Source organism: Lontra canadensis, unplaced genomic scaffold, assembly GCF_010015895.1.
Source record: "Lontra canadensis isolate GAN:19392208 unplaced genomic scaffold, GSC_riverotter_1.0 scaffold57, whole genome shotgun sequence".
Lineage (NCBI taxonomy): Eukaryota > Metazoa > Chordata > Mammalia > Carnivora > Mustelidae > Lontra > Lontra canadensis.
The window spans coordinates 5,794,065-5,811,920 of record NW_022631051.1 but is presented as its reverse complement, the minus strand read 5'-3'; the positions used below and the strand labels follow the sequence as shown (position 1 = coordinate 5,811,920).

At 37.0% G+C, this 17,856-nt stretch overlaps 1 protein-coding gene across 6 annotated transcripts in view; it reads left to right on the top strand.

Moving 5' to 3' along the window:
- Positions 1–17,856, top strand: part of PPP4R1 (protein phosphatase 4 regulatory subunit 1) — a 61,305-nt gene that overhangs the window by 8,422 nt on the left and 35,027 nt on the right. For 3 of the 6 annotated variants that reach the window (XM_032875757.1, XM_032875758.1, XM_032875755.1), the window contains exons 3-5: positions 11,734–11,818; positions 12,644–12,750; positions 17,393–17,535. In XM_032875757.1, coding sequence (XP_032731648.1) covers positions 11,760–11,818; positions 12,644–12,750; positions 17,393–17,535 — 309 coding nt within the window. In that variant the 5' untranslated portion in view covers positions 11,734–11,759. Of the gene's footprint in view, positions 1–11,489; positions 11,550–11,682; positions 11,819–12,643; positions 12,751–17,392; positions 17,536–17,856 lie in introns of those variants that run through there. The other 3 variants (XM_032875754.1, XM_032875759.1, XM_032875756.1) reach the window with 2 other exon arrangements.

Here is a 17,856-nt window from a genome sequence, read left to right as displayed (position 1 = left end):
GACTTCCCTTAATTTATCACTTACTTAGGTCATTAACCTCGTAAAGGTTCTGAAGGATACAAAGGTACTAACATGCTCTAAGTATTCGGTAGGTAAAATAATTTTTGTCCTGAGTTGCTCCTGTTTGTCATAGAAATGTTAGGAGCAAAATACACACTTTCCCTTTGTGTTTAAAGCACTCATGAACGGGGGAGACAGTCGTTGCAGTAAAAGTGGGATGGGATCTGATATATCTGATCATCACATCAAGTGATCATTCTTAAAATCTGAATTTATATTTAAACTATACTGTTTTAAATTTATAGTCAGTCAGACTTGATAAAAATCATTTTTACATTTAGTGTATTAACTTAGTGTTTGCTAGAAATAACTTCAAAACTTCAAATAAAATCAAGACTCCACTTAATGGAGCATTAGAGATTGGTGGTAATTTGGACCTGGATTAGCTCTAATTTTATATTTGGATTACCTATGGAGAAAAGGATTACTAACCAACTTAGTAGGGTTAATAAGACTATGAGGAAAATGTTTACTCACTGAAGGGAACAAACAACACATCTATAATGTATAGGAAATCCACACTTGCAAGGGCTTTAGTGTGCTGCATGTTCCTCTGGCAAATACTGTTCAGGAAGCATGATCTTGGTAACTAATTTGACAGAAGGTAAACACACTGATGCCTCTTCTATTTATATGTAGACTTCAGGGAAATGTTTTTAGAATATTCACATAGAATGAACTTTAGGAAATTATTCTTGCTTAACTTCAATTAGGAGATTAAACATGCTATAGGATGCCTTTATATGTCCCAATAAAGATCATTTCTGAGGATTTAGTGAACTTTTAATATTTTATATTTAAAGGAAAGCTATCTGGTGAACATTGTCACAAAGTGCAAATTGAAACAACATACCTGTTGCTTGATATACGGTCCTTCAGATCTGTTGTTTCTCTTAATCATTTTTTCCCCAAGCAATGGCTTAATTGCATTTCTGCTACATTCCTAGACCAGGGATTGGAAAGTCAGTGAAGGAACAGACTGTAAATATTTTAGGTTTTTTGGGCCACGTTGTCTCTGTTGCAGCTACTTAGGTCTGCCTGCGTAGGATGAAAACAGCCCCAGACAGTACAGAAATGAATGAGCATAGCTGCCTGCCTGCTCTATGCACAAATCAGACTGGGGGCCGGTTTCACCTGCTGGCGGTGATTTGCTACCCCTGCACTGTACTGTGCAGTCCAAGGTCTGTAACATTTTTACTCTTTACCTATAATAGTACCCATCACACTGTAGACCTTCAGCACATACTTGCTAAGGTGAGTCATGGTTTTTCTGGCTAAGCTAAATACGGTCATAAAACCTTAATTGTAGTCAAATAGTGACGTAATTTATTTTCAGAGTAAATGTGAAAAATTGATTTAATTGAATTGAAAATTTTCAGACCCACACAGAAGTTGCACAGGTGTTCTAGTTAATTCCCAAAATTCTTCACCTACCTCCAACTAGTGTTAACATTTTGCCAGACAGCTCTATTTTTTCTATACATCACACACACACACACACACACACACACACACACACAATGTAATATATACATTGTTCTTAATCTTCTTTGCATTTTTTTTTTAAGATTTTATTTATTTATTTGACAGATCACAAGCAGGCAGAGAGACAGGCAGAGAGGGAGGAGGAAGCAGGCTCCCCGCTGAACAGAGAGCCCGATGTGGGGCTCAGTCCCAGGACCCTGGGATCATGACCCAATCCAAGGGCAGAGGCTCAATGCACTGAGCCACCCAGGTGCCCCTTCTTTGCATCTTTTAAGAATAAGTTTAGAAATCAGACCCTTTAGCCTGGATCTCCTAAGAGCAAGGCCATTCTCTCATAATCAGCCATCAGATTCAGAAAATGTAACATTGATTCAATTCAAATATGTAAGAAGTAGTCATTTTCAAATTTCACCAGTTGTTTGATAATGTTTTTTATGGCAACCATTTTACCAATCCAGCTCCAGCATTGCATTTAGTTGTAATGCCTCTTTGAAAGCCTTTATATTTCATGATATTGATATTTTTGAAGAATCAATTTGGTTTTATATGTTTCCTCATGATTTGATTAAGGTTTTACACTTTTTTTTCTTTTGCCTTTTCTTTCTTTCTTTCTTTTTTTTTTTTTTTTAAACAGGAATACTATGTAATCAATTCTCTGATTTTCTCAGTGCTTCATCTCAAGATGCACCTGATGTCAGTTGTCCATTATTGGTGGTGGTAATTTTAACGACTTGATTAAGGTGATGTCTGCAAGATTTCTCCACCTAAAGATTCTGATCTTTCCTTTTATAATTAGTAAGGGGAATAGTTGGACACTGAGGAAATACCTCATTCCCAAACAGACTTCTACCCATTAGTATTAGAATGTGTCTGTGATTCTTACTTGAATCCATTTATATTTACTGGTTGGCAGTCTGCTTTATGGAGGAGCATCCCCTTCCTCCCTATTCATTTGTTGGCTTGTTTATTAAAATATCATCTTAAAGCCCATATCTTAAGGTAAGACTTTTATAAAAATGATTAAATCTCCAAGGTACATCTTGTTTTCATTTTCTAAAAAGAATGTAAAGAATTGGGAGACAAAATTTGGCAAATTTTATTGTGGTCTAAGTAGTATCAAGGGAAGAAAAATGGGAGGAGGGAGGACGCATTGTCTGTTTTTTGTGGGGTTTTTTCCCCCCCTATTTTAGAGGCTATTATTAGAAACTATATGGTGAATGAAAGGATGCTGTGTCGTGATCAAGCTTGGTGAAAGTCAGGTTCCAGAAATTAACCATTCTCTTTGGTGTGGTACCTCTCAAAGGCATTAATATGCTAATGAGCTTGTCACTATCTTAGCGGAGGATGAAGTACTCTAGTCCCCTCAACTATCCCTGTGGGCTACCTTTCACTAACATGTTAATTAATGTGCATTATTCAGGAGAAGCATTAGCCTTTTTTTTTTTTTTTTAAGGTAATAAAAGGATGAACAGGACAGTCTATGCCTTCAGGGAATTTATCTATGCTGGAACTGGGGGCAGGCAAAAGAAAATGAAAGAAGGAAAAACAACTCAAACACTGCTATTGCTGGCAGAATAAAAGCTAGGGCACCCAGACTGGGGGATTCAAAGGAGGAAGAGATCTTAATTAGAAGAGGAGGGGCGCCTGGGTAGCTAAGTTGGTTAAGCAACTGCCTTTGGCTGGCGTCATGTTCCTGAAGCCCCAGGATCCCAGAGTTTCAGGATGGAGTCCTGCATCAGGCTCCCTGCTCAGTGGGGGGCCTGCTTCCGCTCTGACCATCTCCTCTTTCATGCTTGTTCGCTCTCTCTCAAATAAATAAAATCCTAAAAAAAGAAAAAGGAAACTGAATGGTGTTTGTAAATAGGTAAGTTTAAACTGAGATGAGGGTAAAAGGGCAGAAGTGGGACAGATGTAATAAGGACATAGGACAGGAGGGTTGTGGGAATTGTGACTGGAAATGGGCTCCTGTATGGTTGTGCAAGAGAGGGAAAGATGCTGTGCCAGATCATGGAGTCCCTTGAATTACAGCAGGAGAAAGTGAGTCCCTTAACCCTGGCTGACTGGGAGTTTTGGGGTGGAGGAGGGAGGGGGGAGGAAGGGCAGGGAGTGTATTGAACAGAGTAGAGCTTTAGGAAGATAGAAGTGGTTGTGATGTGTAAACTGGGGTAGAATGAGGGGAGATGAAGTCGGTGATGGAGGGTAGTGGTCTTCAAAGTTATTCACTGTATACTTCCTAAAATAGTTTCAAAAACACTGTTTCGTGCATTTTTAAGTTTATAGTTATTTTTTAAAACAAAACTTATAAATGTAACTGTTACAAAGTTTAAAAAAATCTACGTAGCATAGCACTTTGATGACTTTTGTCATCAATTTTCAAGAATAAACTTTTAAGTTGGGAATGTTAGCCTGTTCTTTTTATCTTGATATCTTTCTATTTCCTACACAATTTTACTGAATAGGTATCTCAACAGAATGGATGGGGCTTTTTTAAAAGATTTTTTAAGTTTTTTGTTTTTGTTTTTGAGAGAGAGCACGAGCATGGGGAGTTACAGAGGGAGAGCTAGAGGGAGAAGCCGACTCCCCTGCTCAGTGGGGAGCCTGAAGCATGAGCCAAAGTCACTTAACCAACTGGGCCATCCAGGTCCCCTGCATAGGGCTTTTTAAAAAGTGATGTATGGGTTGCCTGGGTGGCTCAGATGTTAAGCGTCTACCTTAGGCTCAGGTCATGATCTTAGGGTCCTGGGATGCAGTTCTGCATCAGGCTCCCTGCCTGGTGGGAAGCCTGCTTCTCCCTCTCCCACTCTCCCTCCTTGTGTTCCCCCTCTTGCTGTCTTTCCCTCTCTCTGTCAAATAAATAAAATCGTAAAAAATAAAAATAAGTCATGTGTGTATTCATGATGAATATAGTTTGCCAGAATGAGACAATATTTAGCAACCATTTCTACCTTTTATTTTAAGACCTGTGTGCACTGAGAAATTTTGTTGATACAGATAAGTTGATGGAAATGGTTTTGTTAGCAGCACTAATTTCCTTGAATTTCTTCGAGCTTATATACTAAAATTTTTAAAGACATGTTTTTAATGAGCTATCAGTCTTTCAGTTTTTTGAAAACAAAGAATTAAAACATATCTGACTTGTAAATGTCTTTGTTACAGTCTTTAGAGAGTTGATCTCTTAACAATTCCAGTACTATCTCCGTGGGTCTGTTTGACAGTGGAGAATTTTCCAGCCTTGGGGCAGTGTAACATGGTGGTCTTGGAGCTGAGAGAGATGTCTTTACTTGTCCTGTGGAGGCTGGAGATTGTAAAAGGGAAAGCCTTAGGATCCAAACTCCTAGACACATTTTTGCAATGAGTACTGGAAGTTGGGGGTCTAAGATATCCCTTCAAGTCATCCATCTGATTTATTCCCAGGAAAATATTTGTGTCCCTCATGGGGTTCAGGTGCCCTGGTTTGCTCTCCACAAAAGACATCAGAACCTCTGAATGAGGGTGTTGGGAACTGAAAGGTGGGAATACAGAATATTTTATAAAAGTAGAATTTATAGTTCTTAGCAACTGATTAAATGATGGGGGCCAGAAAGGTATATGAAAAAGGAAACTGTATGGGCATCTGGGTGGCTCAGTGGGTTAAAGCCTCTGCCTTCAGCTCAGGTCATGATCCTAGGGTCCTGGGATGGAGCCCCACATCAGGCTCTCTGCTCAGCATGGAGCCTGCTTCCCCCCCGCCCCCGCCCCCACCACCTGCCTCTCTGCCTACTTGTGATCTGTCAAATAAATAAATAAAATCTTAAAGTTTGCAGTTACTTTTTTTTTTTTTTTTTTAATGTTTGAGAACTCAAGATCACAGGAGAAAGCCCTTGAAGAAGAGCTGATTTTTATAAGATCTGTTTGGACAGTTTAATTTTTAGAACAAATGTGACATTGAGGTGGAGATTCTATGATGTATCTGCAAATACGGATCTGGCATCAGGGCAGGAGAATTTTGGAGGTTATTTGCATTATAGGTGATTATAGAAGCCACGCATTTTCAAGGTCGAGGGAGGGGACGGTGTGTGTGTGTAAAATGTGAGGACAAAAGTAGAAGGAAACTACCTACATAAAACGATGAGAAAAAAATAAGACTAGTCCAGAAAGGTTGAAAAATACTCAGGATGGTGTACTTCCAGAGAACCCAAGAAAAGAGAATTTAAAGAGGAGGGCATTGGGATAGTGAAAGTCCGCTTTGTCAAGTGCTATAGAGAAGTAGCACAATTGATCTAAGAAGGGCCCTCTAGTTTTGGCAAATTACTGCTGATCCTTAAGACGAGAATCCCAAGAGTGAAGGAGAAAGAGGCCAGATTGCTTGTCTTGAGGAGGAGGTGAATGCTGCGCAGGGAACTTACCTCTTCAAGAAATTTGATGAAAAATCATCTTAGAGAATAGCAAGCTTAAGTTCGGATTGAGTGTCAGGAAAAAAACCCAAGTCCCAGAATTGACTTTAATTACCTTTATATTGCTCATAGAGTATAGTGTACAGGCCTTATCTTCCCTCCACCATTGTAATGTTACTGTTTCCGTAGTTGAGTCTTAGATGAGGTGGTTGGTGTTTAAAGGCAGTGTTGTTGGAAAAATATATCTTTCTACAGCAGTAGCGTGAGAAGCACTTGTGTATCTTCTCACGCTTCTAAGCGTATCTGTGGTCAAGAGTAGAACAGTGGTCAGGAGTGCTATCAGACTGTTCTTCCTTGCTTTTGTTCTGGCTGCCGGCACTCTTGGCCCCTGACTAAGTGCTGCAGAGTTCATCAGATACCTTTATGATGGTAAAGTAGGAACGGGGTTGATTTTTTGAGGGGAGTTCTGGAACTTAGGGATTTGGCACATCTTCTGAGAATTTCAGGTTTAGGAATAGTAGATTCAGAATTCTTACTGAAAGAGCATGAAATTAGCATGAATTTGTAGTATGTCTGAGCATTGTTAACAAGGAATAAAAGAGACTTATGGTGATGCAGGTAGAACCAGGATTGTCTCCACTGAATTAGAATGTTGTACTCTTAAAGGGGACTAAGGCTCCTATATACTTCTTTCCTCCTCTTCTGCTGTAGTGACTTAGAGTGTCAGATAATTGGGAGAGGAGTAATGTGATACCTGGGGTTCTCTTAGAAAGCTGTGTAAAGGCAAAAGGTCTTTGGCTTGGAAAAGAAGTCTTCTTGCTTAACTTCTAAAAAAAAAATGTGGTTTTAATTAATAATTGAGAATTTTAATAAAGTGTTAGCGTAGCACAGTTGAATAAGCGTATATCCTGCCCAGAATTGTCACCCAAAAGAGGTAACAACTGTTGAATTTAACTAAGCTGTTGCTTAGCATCCCTGTGCCATTCCTAATTACAGGGTGGCAGTGTGACTTCTCTAGCCAGGTAAGAGGATATTGCAAAATGTGATAATGTTACTTTTTAAAAATTAGAAGGCTAGGTTGATTTTGGTTGGCCACATTCTCCTACTCTTCCTGTCTCCCTTCTTTGGGAACCCTGTGTCCCACCTTGTGCTATAGTCCTTGGGCAGTTTGCCAGACATGGCATGGTTTGCCTTTACTCCCTCACCATCCTTAGATCTCTCTGCTGGGAATGCCCTCTTCCTGCCCTCTGTTCTGCTTGGCAACTCCATTGTATCTTACAAGAACTGCCTGATTTTTTGAAGTATTGTACTCACCAGGGCAAATTTAGACATACAACAACTAAAAGCATATAATAGTTAACAATATACTGTGTATATTCTTATACTGTCTATCTTTCTTAGTATGTATGTGTACACATATCTAGACATACATACTTACACGCATGTACTTTGTCTAGTGTTTATATCTGTGTTCCTTATTGAGTGCTTGGCACTCCCAGTATATGGGCTGCCCTACTTACTGGTTGAAATGGATGAAAACATTTAAAAATAAATGGAAACCACATTGAGATTCTCTGTATCTAGAAACAGACCTAAATGCACAGGGAAAGAAACATTTACTCATTTGCCTTACTCCATGTTAGAGACTTTATAGACGTTGTCTTAGAATGCATGTCTTAAAAGTCTTTCCCTTTATTTTGTAGATGAGGAAGCAGACCCAAATTAATTAGGTATTTGTGTTAAGTTCATATAGTTCATGAGTAGCAAAACATGAGATTTGAACCCAGATCTGTCTTACTTTGAAGAGCCTCTATCCTTTTCACACCACTGTTCGCTGTCACTATGTAGAGGTTAAATTAATCATCTTGAAACTTCCACGTGGGTCCAACTTTAAACTTTTACATTTTCCTTAAATTTAAAATAGCTAAAAATTGGACCATTGCTTTCTGCTCCTTTGGATTTCCTTTGGTGCTGGTGCAAGGAGTTGAGAATAGGTAGAGGATACATCCTGAACTGTAAGGATATTTTCTCTCTTCCACTATATGACCTCTTAGCTTATTACAAAGGGAAGTATTCTGTTTTATAAGTTAACAAAGAGAAGTGTCATTTTTCTGTTACGTTCTCATCATTTTTTTCTTGATCTCTCAGTGTGTATTGTAACACATTTGGTTCTTATAATTTGGGAGTAGAAGGATCTGTTGAGTCTAATTTATGGTTTGGGTCTTTGCCATATGATGCCTTAAATATAAGGCTTCAATTTGTCCTCTGGGTTTCTGTTCCTATTAGGAATTCTCTTCTATTAGGGTTCTGTTAGAATTCACTAAAACCCACAAGTTTTTGTTGAAAGATTGAAGAGTGCATTTACGATGACGAGCACTAAGTAACATAGAATTATTGAATCAATTATATTATGCACCTGAAATTAATGTAACACTGTATGTTAACTCTACTGGAATTAAATACTTAAGTAAGTAAAAAAAAAATTTTAAAAAGATGTCATACAGCTTTTTCATGGAAACATTTATTTTGTAATTAAATGTGGGGTTTTGAAAAAGTGAAGATTGCTCACTTAAGTGTTTATTGGAATCCTGTCTCTCATGCAGAGCTTGCAAGTCCTCTTCCTTTTTCTACTCCATCCTGGTTGCCCTTCAGCTAAGACCGTAAGTTTCCTGGGGAAGAGGAAGTATAGGAATTTGGGGAGGTCAGGTAATTTGAAAAAGCATTTTAGAGTGATCATTGTCTTTAATATGCTTTTTGGTCAGTTTTGAAATTTCAAATAACATGAAAAGATGACCTGATTTTTCTTACTTCATCAGTGGAGGAGCCTAGGTTTTTAAGGCTGTGAAGCCCTAAGGGCTGTTGCTGCCATAGTGTCAAAGCATCTGTAAACTTAAATTAACCAGAAAGAAGGTGCTCAGGTGGGGTATGGAGGCATGAAACGTCTCTCTTCATCTGCAGTAATGGTCTTTGTCTTTGTCTTTTGTGTAATACTAATATCACCACTTTGGCTTTCTTAGGCTTACTGTTTCATGTTTTATCTTTGGTGTAAAAGAAAAAAAATTCTTTTCAACCTATTGGTTGAAATTTTGGCTTTAAAACTATGTCTCTGGTGGATAGGCTATAGTTGGGTGTTACTTTTTTATTAGTTGGGGAATCTCTGCTTTTAAGTGTATAGTCCACTTATATGTAATGTAATTACTGGTGTGGTTGGATTAGGTCTGTTTTTTTCTATCTGTCTCTCTTTTTATTCCTCTGTTGCTTTTTTCCTGACTTTCTTTTGGGTTAACGATATTTTTTAGTATTGTATTTTAATTCCCCTATTGGCTTTCTAGCCATTCTTTTTTGTGTATTTTAGAGAGTACTCACAAGGATTGTGACCCTTAATCACTGTCTAGTTAGTGTTCTTGCATAAACTATAGGAACCTTATTAACAGTTCAGCTACATTTACTACCTCTGTGTTGTCTGTTTTATCGGAGAATGTTATTTACTGTACCATCACTCAGTATATGCTGTAGGGTTTTTTTGTTAGTGGTAATAGTCTTTTTTTATTGATTCTTTTTATGTTTCTCTTCTTGTAACCTGTGGCAGACATTTGCAAGATAACTGAGTAAGACTTAAGTGTGTACTCCGTCGTATGGGAACCAAATCCTCATGGCCTCCATAAAGATGAGATCCAGAGCCTTATTAGTCTAATCAAAAACTGATGAAGAAATCTTCAGTTCAGAAAGGAGGGTTCAGGCCAGGATGAATCCACAGATACTGGCAGGAGGCAACAGTTCTGGGAGATAAAAGTGAAGCTTTGTCACCATTGCCTGTGCCAGAGTGGAACATCTCCTTTTGTAGAGAACTCATTCATTGTCAACCGTGGTGGTTAGAGTGGTGTCCAAATGTGAAGCAAAATACAGTTTTGTTGCCCTCCAACAGTATGTTTCTTAAATATGGTTGTTCCACAATCTGCATTTGAATTAGTAGGGGTATTTATTAAAAATGAGTGTTCCTGGAGCTTACCCCAAACCTCCATAATCAGTATTTGACTGTGCCACCTGCTGTCTGCATTTCAAGTTAAGTGCTCCAAGCTTGCCTTATACACGGCAGTGTTGGACAGTCGCCACTCTAGGAGTCCTGGCTTTCTAAGGACCAGTATCATGATTTTAATGGTTATCTTTAAGATTAACAAGTATGAGACTGATGAAACAGTTTGGTCATAGTCATAGAATTCTAGAGCCTGCATAAAGGTACCTTTGAGGTCATGCTAGCTCAACAGTCCTGTACTAGAAGGAGAAAAACAGAGGCCAAATAAGAGTATCTGAGCGGTTTTTACAACTTTCTGATTCAAAATAAATACTGTGCTATGAATTATAGATCAGCATAAACTGTATAAAAGTTGTCTGAACTATGTAAGTAATTATTTTAATGTTAGGTGTTATTTTTAATCCAGTTTGAAAATCTCTGCCTTTTAATTGGGGGTATTGATACTATTTGTGCTCAGCAAGGTTATTGACATGGTTGGGTTTAAATCTCAGCTTTCTGTGTGTCCTGTCTCCTCTTTTACCCTCTTTTTTTGCCTTTTGGGTGGAATTTTTTTTTATGATTCCATTTTATGGCCTTATTGGCTTACTAGCTGTATATCTTTGGTGGATTTGGGGTTTTGGTTTTTTGTTTTTTTTTTTTTTTGATGTTTAATGGCTACTGTAGAGTTTCTGATTAGTGTACATCTTTAAACAGTCTGCCTTCAAGTAACCTGTTATCTCCTCACAGTGTAAAAACAGTGTACTTTGCCCTTTTCCTGCCTTTGTGCTGTTATAGTCACACATCTTAACTTCTATATATGTTAGAAACCCGAAGTACATTTTTTTAAAGTTTTTATTTAAATTCCGTTAGCATACAGTGTAATTAGTTTCAGATGTACGATAGTGATTCACGTCCATTCAACACCTGCTGCTCATCACAAGTGCCCCCCCAATCCCCATCACCTATTTCACCGACCTCCCCTCTGTTCATTCTAGTTAAGAGTAGATTTTTTATCTTTTTTTTTTTGCATTGCATATTTTTACTTTAAACAATTATCTTTCAAAGAGATTTTTAAATAAAGTCTTTTGTACAGTTGGTATAATTTTCTTTTTACTTGAAGGACTTTAATTATTCTTGTAGTGTGGGTTTGCTAGTGATGATGTCTGTCAGCTTTTGTGTGTTTGAAATCTGTGTATTTGAAAGATACGAATTTCAGAGATACTTTAAGGATGTTTATTTATTGGCTACAGAGTTGTAGATTGACTTTTTTTTGTTTTGTTTTTGGTTTTGTTTTGTTTTCTTCTAGTACTTCAAGGAATGCTCTTCTCTCTCCTGGCTTATATTGTTTCTGATGAGAAGTCTGCTAGAATTCTTATATTTGTTCTTTTGCTTAAAATGTGAGTTATTCTGACTGCATTGCAGAATTTACTTTACCAGTGTTTGACATTTTATTTAGAAGTTATTAGTGTTCTGATTGAACATGTAAGTTCTCAGTGATCACACTCTGCTGAGTTTTCATAGCCTCTGTCCCCTCTGTTTCTAGAGACAACTAGACATACCTGTAGAAAAAGGAGAGGGAGCATCCTTGAGTCTTTCATGGCTTGAATGTAAGAGTTGATGTAAGAATCTCTTGTGATCCTTTATATCACTCCAGAAACATTAAAGATAGTCCTACTTATGCTGCTTCAGACAGGCAAGGGGTACTTTTTAGTTTCAGAGTGTTATAAGGAGTATTTCTGATGTCTCTGATAGTTGGTGTGGATGACTACAGCTCAGAGTCTGATGTGATTATTATACCTTCAGCCCTGGACTTTGTCTCACAAGATGAAATGTTGACGCCACTGGGGAGACTGGACAAGTATGCTGCAAGTGAGAACGTGTTTAACAGGTATGTGCCTATTCTTTTCCTTGTGGAAGTGGAAGGATTAATTATTACGTTCATTTCAATAGGGAAAATCCAGTTTTTCAGTTTAAAGTAGTATTAACATGTGTAGTCTCAGCCAGCATGTTTTGTTAATAATCACAGCCAAGGCCTCTTTTATAACTGTTTATTCCTTGATCCTAGTAAGCATGTGATACTCTTTGTTAGCATTTTGGCAAAAACAAACAAACAAAAAAAAAACCCAAAACAAAAACACCATTACCTTTTTGGTGTTCGGCATAATTTTAATATTTGTGTAAAATGATCACTGAGGGGAGTATATTATTCTTTCAACAGATGATGCTGTAAACCTACTATGTGCCAGGTGATGTTCAAGGGGATTGGGACGCTTCCTAATGCATTGTTTCTCCAACTGTGGTCCCCAGGATACCTGTATCTGTTTTCTGGGAAATCTGAAAGTCTTAAATTTTTTGAGTATAGATGTATAAATCTCAGTAAAAATGTGTGAAGGTAATATTTTACATAATGAGGAATGTGTGTATTTTCCTATAATTTGATAGTTGAAGATAACTGAAATTTTGTAGAATTTTCAGTGACCTTAGAAATTTGTCACTTCAGTTAAAGATGAAAAATATTTTGGTAAATATTCAGTCTCTTATTAACAATAAAATCCATGCTGGTGTTTGTCACTTAGGAGATTAGTGACTTAATGTATGTTATAAAATATCTTAAGAAAAAAATTCTTTAAAATCATGTAGAGTCTACCTTTTGGAATTCTAAGTATTACTTATTAACACTGCTAAGCACTATATCATTTTCTTTTTCTTTTAGACAAATGGTGGCCCGGAGTTTGCTGGACACATTGAGGGAAGTCTGCGATGATGAAAGAGATTGCATTGCTGTTTTGGAAAGAATTAGCAGATTAGCTGACGACTCAGGTATACGTTTATGCAGAGAAAGGTTTCTTTAACCAAATTTGAGGTTTTATGAACTAATGAAAAACTTAGTGTATTATGAGACTTCTTTAAAAGATTTCCTAAATAAATTACCAAATACATCAGTAATAAAAAGAAAAAAAACTTTCTAAGAGCCACATTTTGTGGTTGGTTTAATTTTGGAAATTTCTCATCAGAAAAATCTGTAAGTTGTTTTTGCATCATGTATGTTAATATTTTAGGATTGCTGAAAACTTAAAAATAATTTTGAATAAATTTTAAAAGGGATGGAGTGAGCTATAACTTTTTTAAGGCAAATATAAAATGCTTCTATCAGTCATGATAAAACTAGAGCGTTTTGTCTCCAAGGAGAAGATAGGATGGTCTGCTTAAGAAAGAGGTAAACCTGGGGTGCCTGCGTGGCTCAGTGGGTTAAAGTCTCTGCCTTCCACTCAGGTCTTGATCCCAGAGTCCTGGGATTGCAAGCTGGCTCTCTGCTCAGCAGGGAGCCTGCTTCCCTTCCTCTCTCTTTGCCTGCCTCTCTGCCTACTTGTGATCTCAGTCTGTCAAATAAATAAAAATTTTTTTTAAATGTTTAAAAAAAAAAAGAAGTAAACCTGACTTCAATATGTTTATATTAAGTTTCTTAAAAATATTTTTTCTTGAGGCAAAATAGGCATATCATAAACCTTACCATTTTAACTTAATCTTCAGTCAAATGTGTATCTTTATTTTTTATTTTAGAAACAATTCAAAAATAAATAATATGTTTTTCTTAAACCGCTTATCTCTTTATTAAAATGTGTTATTTTTCACTTTCTAACAAACTTTTTGGCATGTAAGCACTCTGATTTTTAATTTTTAGATGGGCTCATCTTTTGGTGAGCAATTTGTTTTATGGGACTATGTTTTACTATTTACATAAGCCTTAAGTGTTTTTTTATTTTCCTATAGAGTAGAAAAAAATCATAAGCTTACAAATAATCTAATGGTGACATCTAATGATGATATATGTACTTGCTCATATACGTATGCTTGTTCCAGAATGGTTTTAGGAGAATCTCATCAATTATAATTTTTACTTATTTTTTGCATTGTGGCTATTCCTTTCTTAGTTATTAGAATAATTCTTTATTCTAATTCTTTAGGGAGAAATTTGTGTTTATTTTCTTTTACCTGTTTGTCACCCATAGTACTTGTTTTTATAAATATATTTATCTATATATAGTTGACCCTTGAACATGGGTTTGAACTGTGCAGGTCCATTGATAGATTTTTTTCGATGAGTACAGTACTTTAAATGTATTTTCCTTATGATTTTTTAATAACATATTCTTTTCCCTAGCTTTATTGTAAGAATACAGCATACAGTACGTAAAACATAAAAAGTACGTGTTAATCGACTTGTTATTGGTAAGGCTTTCAGTCAACAGTAGGCTAATAGTCAGGTTTGGGGGGTGTCAAAAGTTTTATGTGGATTTTCTACACAGGGAGGGGTCAGTGCCCCAGCCCCTTAGTTGTTCAAGGGTCAACTGTATATTTTTTTTTTAAATATACTCAAGTTGTTGAGTTCATGGTAAATATCTCTATTGACTTTCACATTTTTTGTTCATTTGATAAGCGTAATACAGTACACAGTCCTAGGCCAGATTCTAGAATAAATGCTAGAGCAGTTACTAAGGTGAATAAGAAGTCCTGTCATCAAATTAACAGTTTAATGAATGCAAATAACTTACAAATAATACTTTATAACAGGGAGAGTTGTTGCTGGTTTCAGAAAGTTAGTGACATTTAGTTAAATTTAGTAGAATAATGAGGTACAGAGAAGGGAAACAGCATACTCAGGAGAAGAAAAGACTGGTTTAGAGGATTAAGGAGTTCAAAATAGTGGCCCATTTGGTCAACAGGTAGTTTACTGAGTCTACGGCTTAAAATAATGAGGCTGTTCAATAAGGCAGTCGAGGGCTAGATTGTAGGGGCCATACCGTGCCATTCTAGAGTGTGTTTTTATGATATAGAACAGTAATGTACCAGTACAGACACTTGGTGACATAGATGGGCAACAGGAACACTTGTTGGGGAGCTCTGTTACTTTAATATTGAATAAAACTCACTACAAATAAAGTACATGGACTGGGGTGCCTGGGTGGCTCAGTGGGTAAAGCCTCTGCCTTTGGCTCAGGTCATGATCTCAGGGTCCTGGGATTGAGCCCCGCATCTGGCTTTCTGCCCAGCAGGGAGCCTGCTTCTCTTCCTCTCTCTCTGCCTGCCTCTCTGCCTACTTTTCATCTCTCTCTGTCAAATAAATAAAATCTTTCAAAAACAAAAAAAAGTACATGGACTATGAATTTTCAGCTCCATGAAGTAAAGCAAAATGAAGGCCCATGTAATTACTACTCAGATCAATAGATAAAACTAGCATCCCGGAAACCATTTCAGGGCACCTTCTCATTTCTGTCCTGTTCTTCTTTCCCAAGGTAAATCCATGTTTTGACCCCTAAGTGTGTAGATTAATTTTCCCCTCTGAACTTTTATATGGAATCATACTGAAAATGTTCTTTTGTGTCTAGCTTCTTTATACTTCTGAAGCTTATCATGTTGGTGTGTAACTGTATGTATAGATTTTTTTAAATTGAAACAGAAAGGAGTTGGATGAAAAAAACTTACTAAATTCGTAGTAAATTTAAACAAGCATGTGCTATATAAAAATCCTAACACTATGAGTAATAACTTTAGGGAAATAAAAAAAATCAAGATAAAAGTTGGTAAGGATAAGGCAGATGAAAGATTTAAAGGTCCCAAGCTCCTTATTTGCTTAAGAGAATGGAATATATGCATTAATTTTACAACTGTATATTTTTCAGTAGTCACGATCAGCCCAGCTTATCAAGTTAGAGACCTTGGACTCCGCTCCCTTTTCTTCATTCTCTTCAGCCGTCATAGTAGCTCTGAAGTCCCTCCCCAGCCCTTCAGCTCCTCCCATATGACTCACAGTGTGTTCATTTCTTGACTCTGTTTTGTTCCATTGGTCTGTTTGCCTAACCAGGTCTTTGAAGAAAGAAGAGTTACTGATCACATTCTTTTTTTTTTTTTTTTTTAAGATTTTATTTATTTATTTAAGAGAGGGACTGAGCAGTGGGGAGGGACCAAGGAAGAGGGAGAAGCAGACTCTTGGCTGAACAAAGAGCCTGATGTGGGTGAGAGCATGACTTTAGCCAAAGGCAGACGCCCAACCAACCGAGCCACCCAGGCACCCCTACTGATTTCATTCTTAACCAGAACTGTAACTTGTATCCTTCTTTGCTTCAAAAATATGTATAATTATTAGGTCCATGTAAGCAAATACAGGGTCAGTGAGGAAGAGGAGAGGCCTATGTCTTTTTTTTTTTTTAACTAATTATTTTTCCAAAACAGAAGCACTATTTTGTTCAGTTACTGTCTAACTTCAAATGGCAGAACCATGTAACAGAAATTCCAAATATTGGTTTGTTGATAAGATTCTTAGCTTTGTAAGGTGCTAGTGCATTTTCTCCTGATGCTTTCATTAATTTCTGTTTGTTGAAATCTAAAGTTCCTCTGGACCCATGCATGCATATTTACCTTAAAGTAACTGTAATGATATAATCATTAATACCAAAGTTCTAATTAAGTCTGATGTAATGAATTGTATCGCTAATCTGTTATGTCTGTATGTGTCTTGGTCATTTGCATTTCTTCTGAGAACTGCCTGTCCTTATCCTTATTTTCTTCCTTGGGTTCATTTAAACAATGGGTTCTTTGTATATTTAGTTATTAATACTTTGTTATATGTATATTTTCTCCCAGGCCGGCTTGCCTTTTAACTGAGTATGGTACCTGTTGTCTATAATGGAGGCTTTATAAAGTGGAATTAGTTGGTCTCAAAGCTGGTTTGGGGGTTTTGTTTGCCTTGGAAGGGCTTCTCACCTCAAGATTAAACATTTTTTTTAATGTTGTCTTTTAGTGCTTTTTGATCTTTAAAAAAAAATGTTTGGAACTTTAATTACAATTCATGTATGATATGCAGGATAGGAGTCATCCTTTTTTCTCACATAACTGATTCTCCTGCCATTACTCTGTCTTGAAACCCAGAGATTTGAAATGCTGTATTTGTCATTCTTTTGCTGTACATACTTGGGTCTTTCAGATTTTTTGTTTCTTTAAATTGATTGGTCTACTTTATTTTAGTCTTAGTTAATTTTAACTATAAATTCTGTATTCATTGATTAAATTTAGGTTAGGAACCGGTCCTTATGACTTGTCCTAGGAGGCTCTTAAATAGTTCATAGATATTCCATATTTTGTTGATGTGAATATTGGATATTTAACCCCTAGCATATGTGACACAATTAGGTGATGGATAAATTTGGTCATAATAGGAAATGATTGCATACTTAGTGCACAGTAGGAAGATAGAAGCCTGGGGATGGGAGTAGGATCTTCCTTTTACTTGAAGGGTTGACCTGCATATGATTGTGAAAAAGGATCCTAGAGTTAGAGAACACTGTGTAAGTCCCTTTTATGCTGAGGATGGAAGTCCAGAGCTTTCCTGAATAGTCTTAAGCCCAGGCCAAGATTTTGTTAATTTGGGATAATGTGTTTGTTCACATTTCTGTTATTTCAATAGAACCGACGGTGAGAGCAGAGCTGATGGAACAGGTGCCTCATATTGCATTGTTTTGTCAAGAAAACCGGCCTTCCATCCCATATGCTTTTTCCAAATACTTACTACCTATTGTGGTTAGATATCTTGCAGATCAGAATAATCAGGTAAGAATGCCATTTACATATTCTTACATTTACCATGTTGTATGTAGAATGGCCTCTCCTAGCTGGTCTCATTTGAGTGCTTTTTCCTCTTCAGCTTCATTATTCTGTTTTTCAAAATGACTTTGTGTCTTAGACAAGATATGTTGAGAGTCTGGCAAATCTAGAAGGTCCCCTTAATGCCATGATAAGATAGTGCCCAGTAGCTGCATTCTTACATGGTACCCTCGTGGGTGCCCCTCAGAAAGTTTGCTAATTAGAGAGTCACCATTCACAGGGGTGGCTTTCCTTTTGCACATGTGATAGCATGTGAGCTGGGAGGAA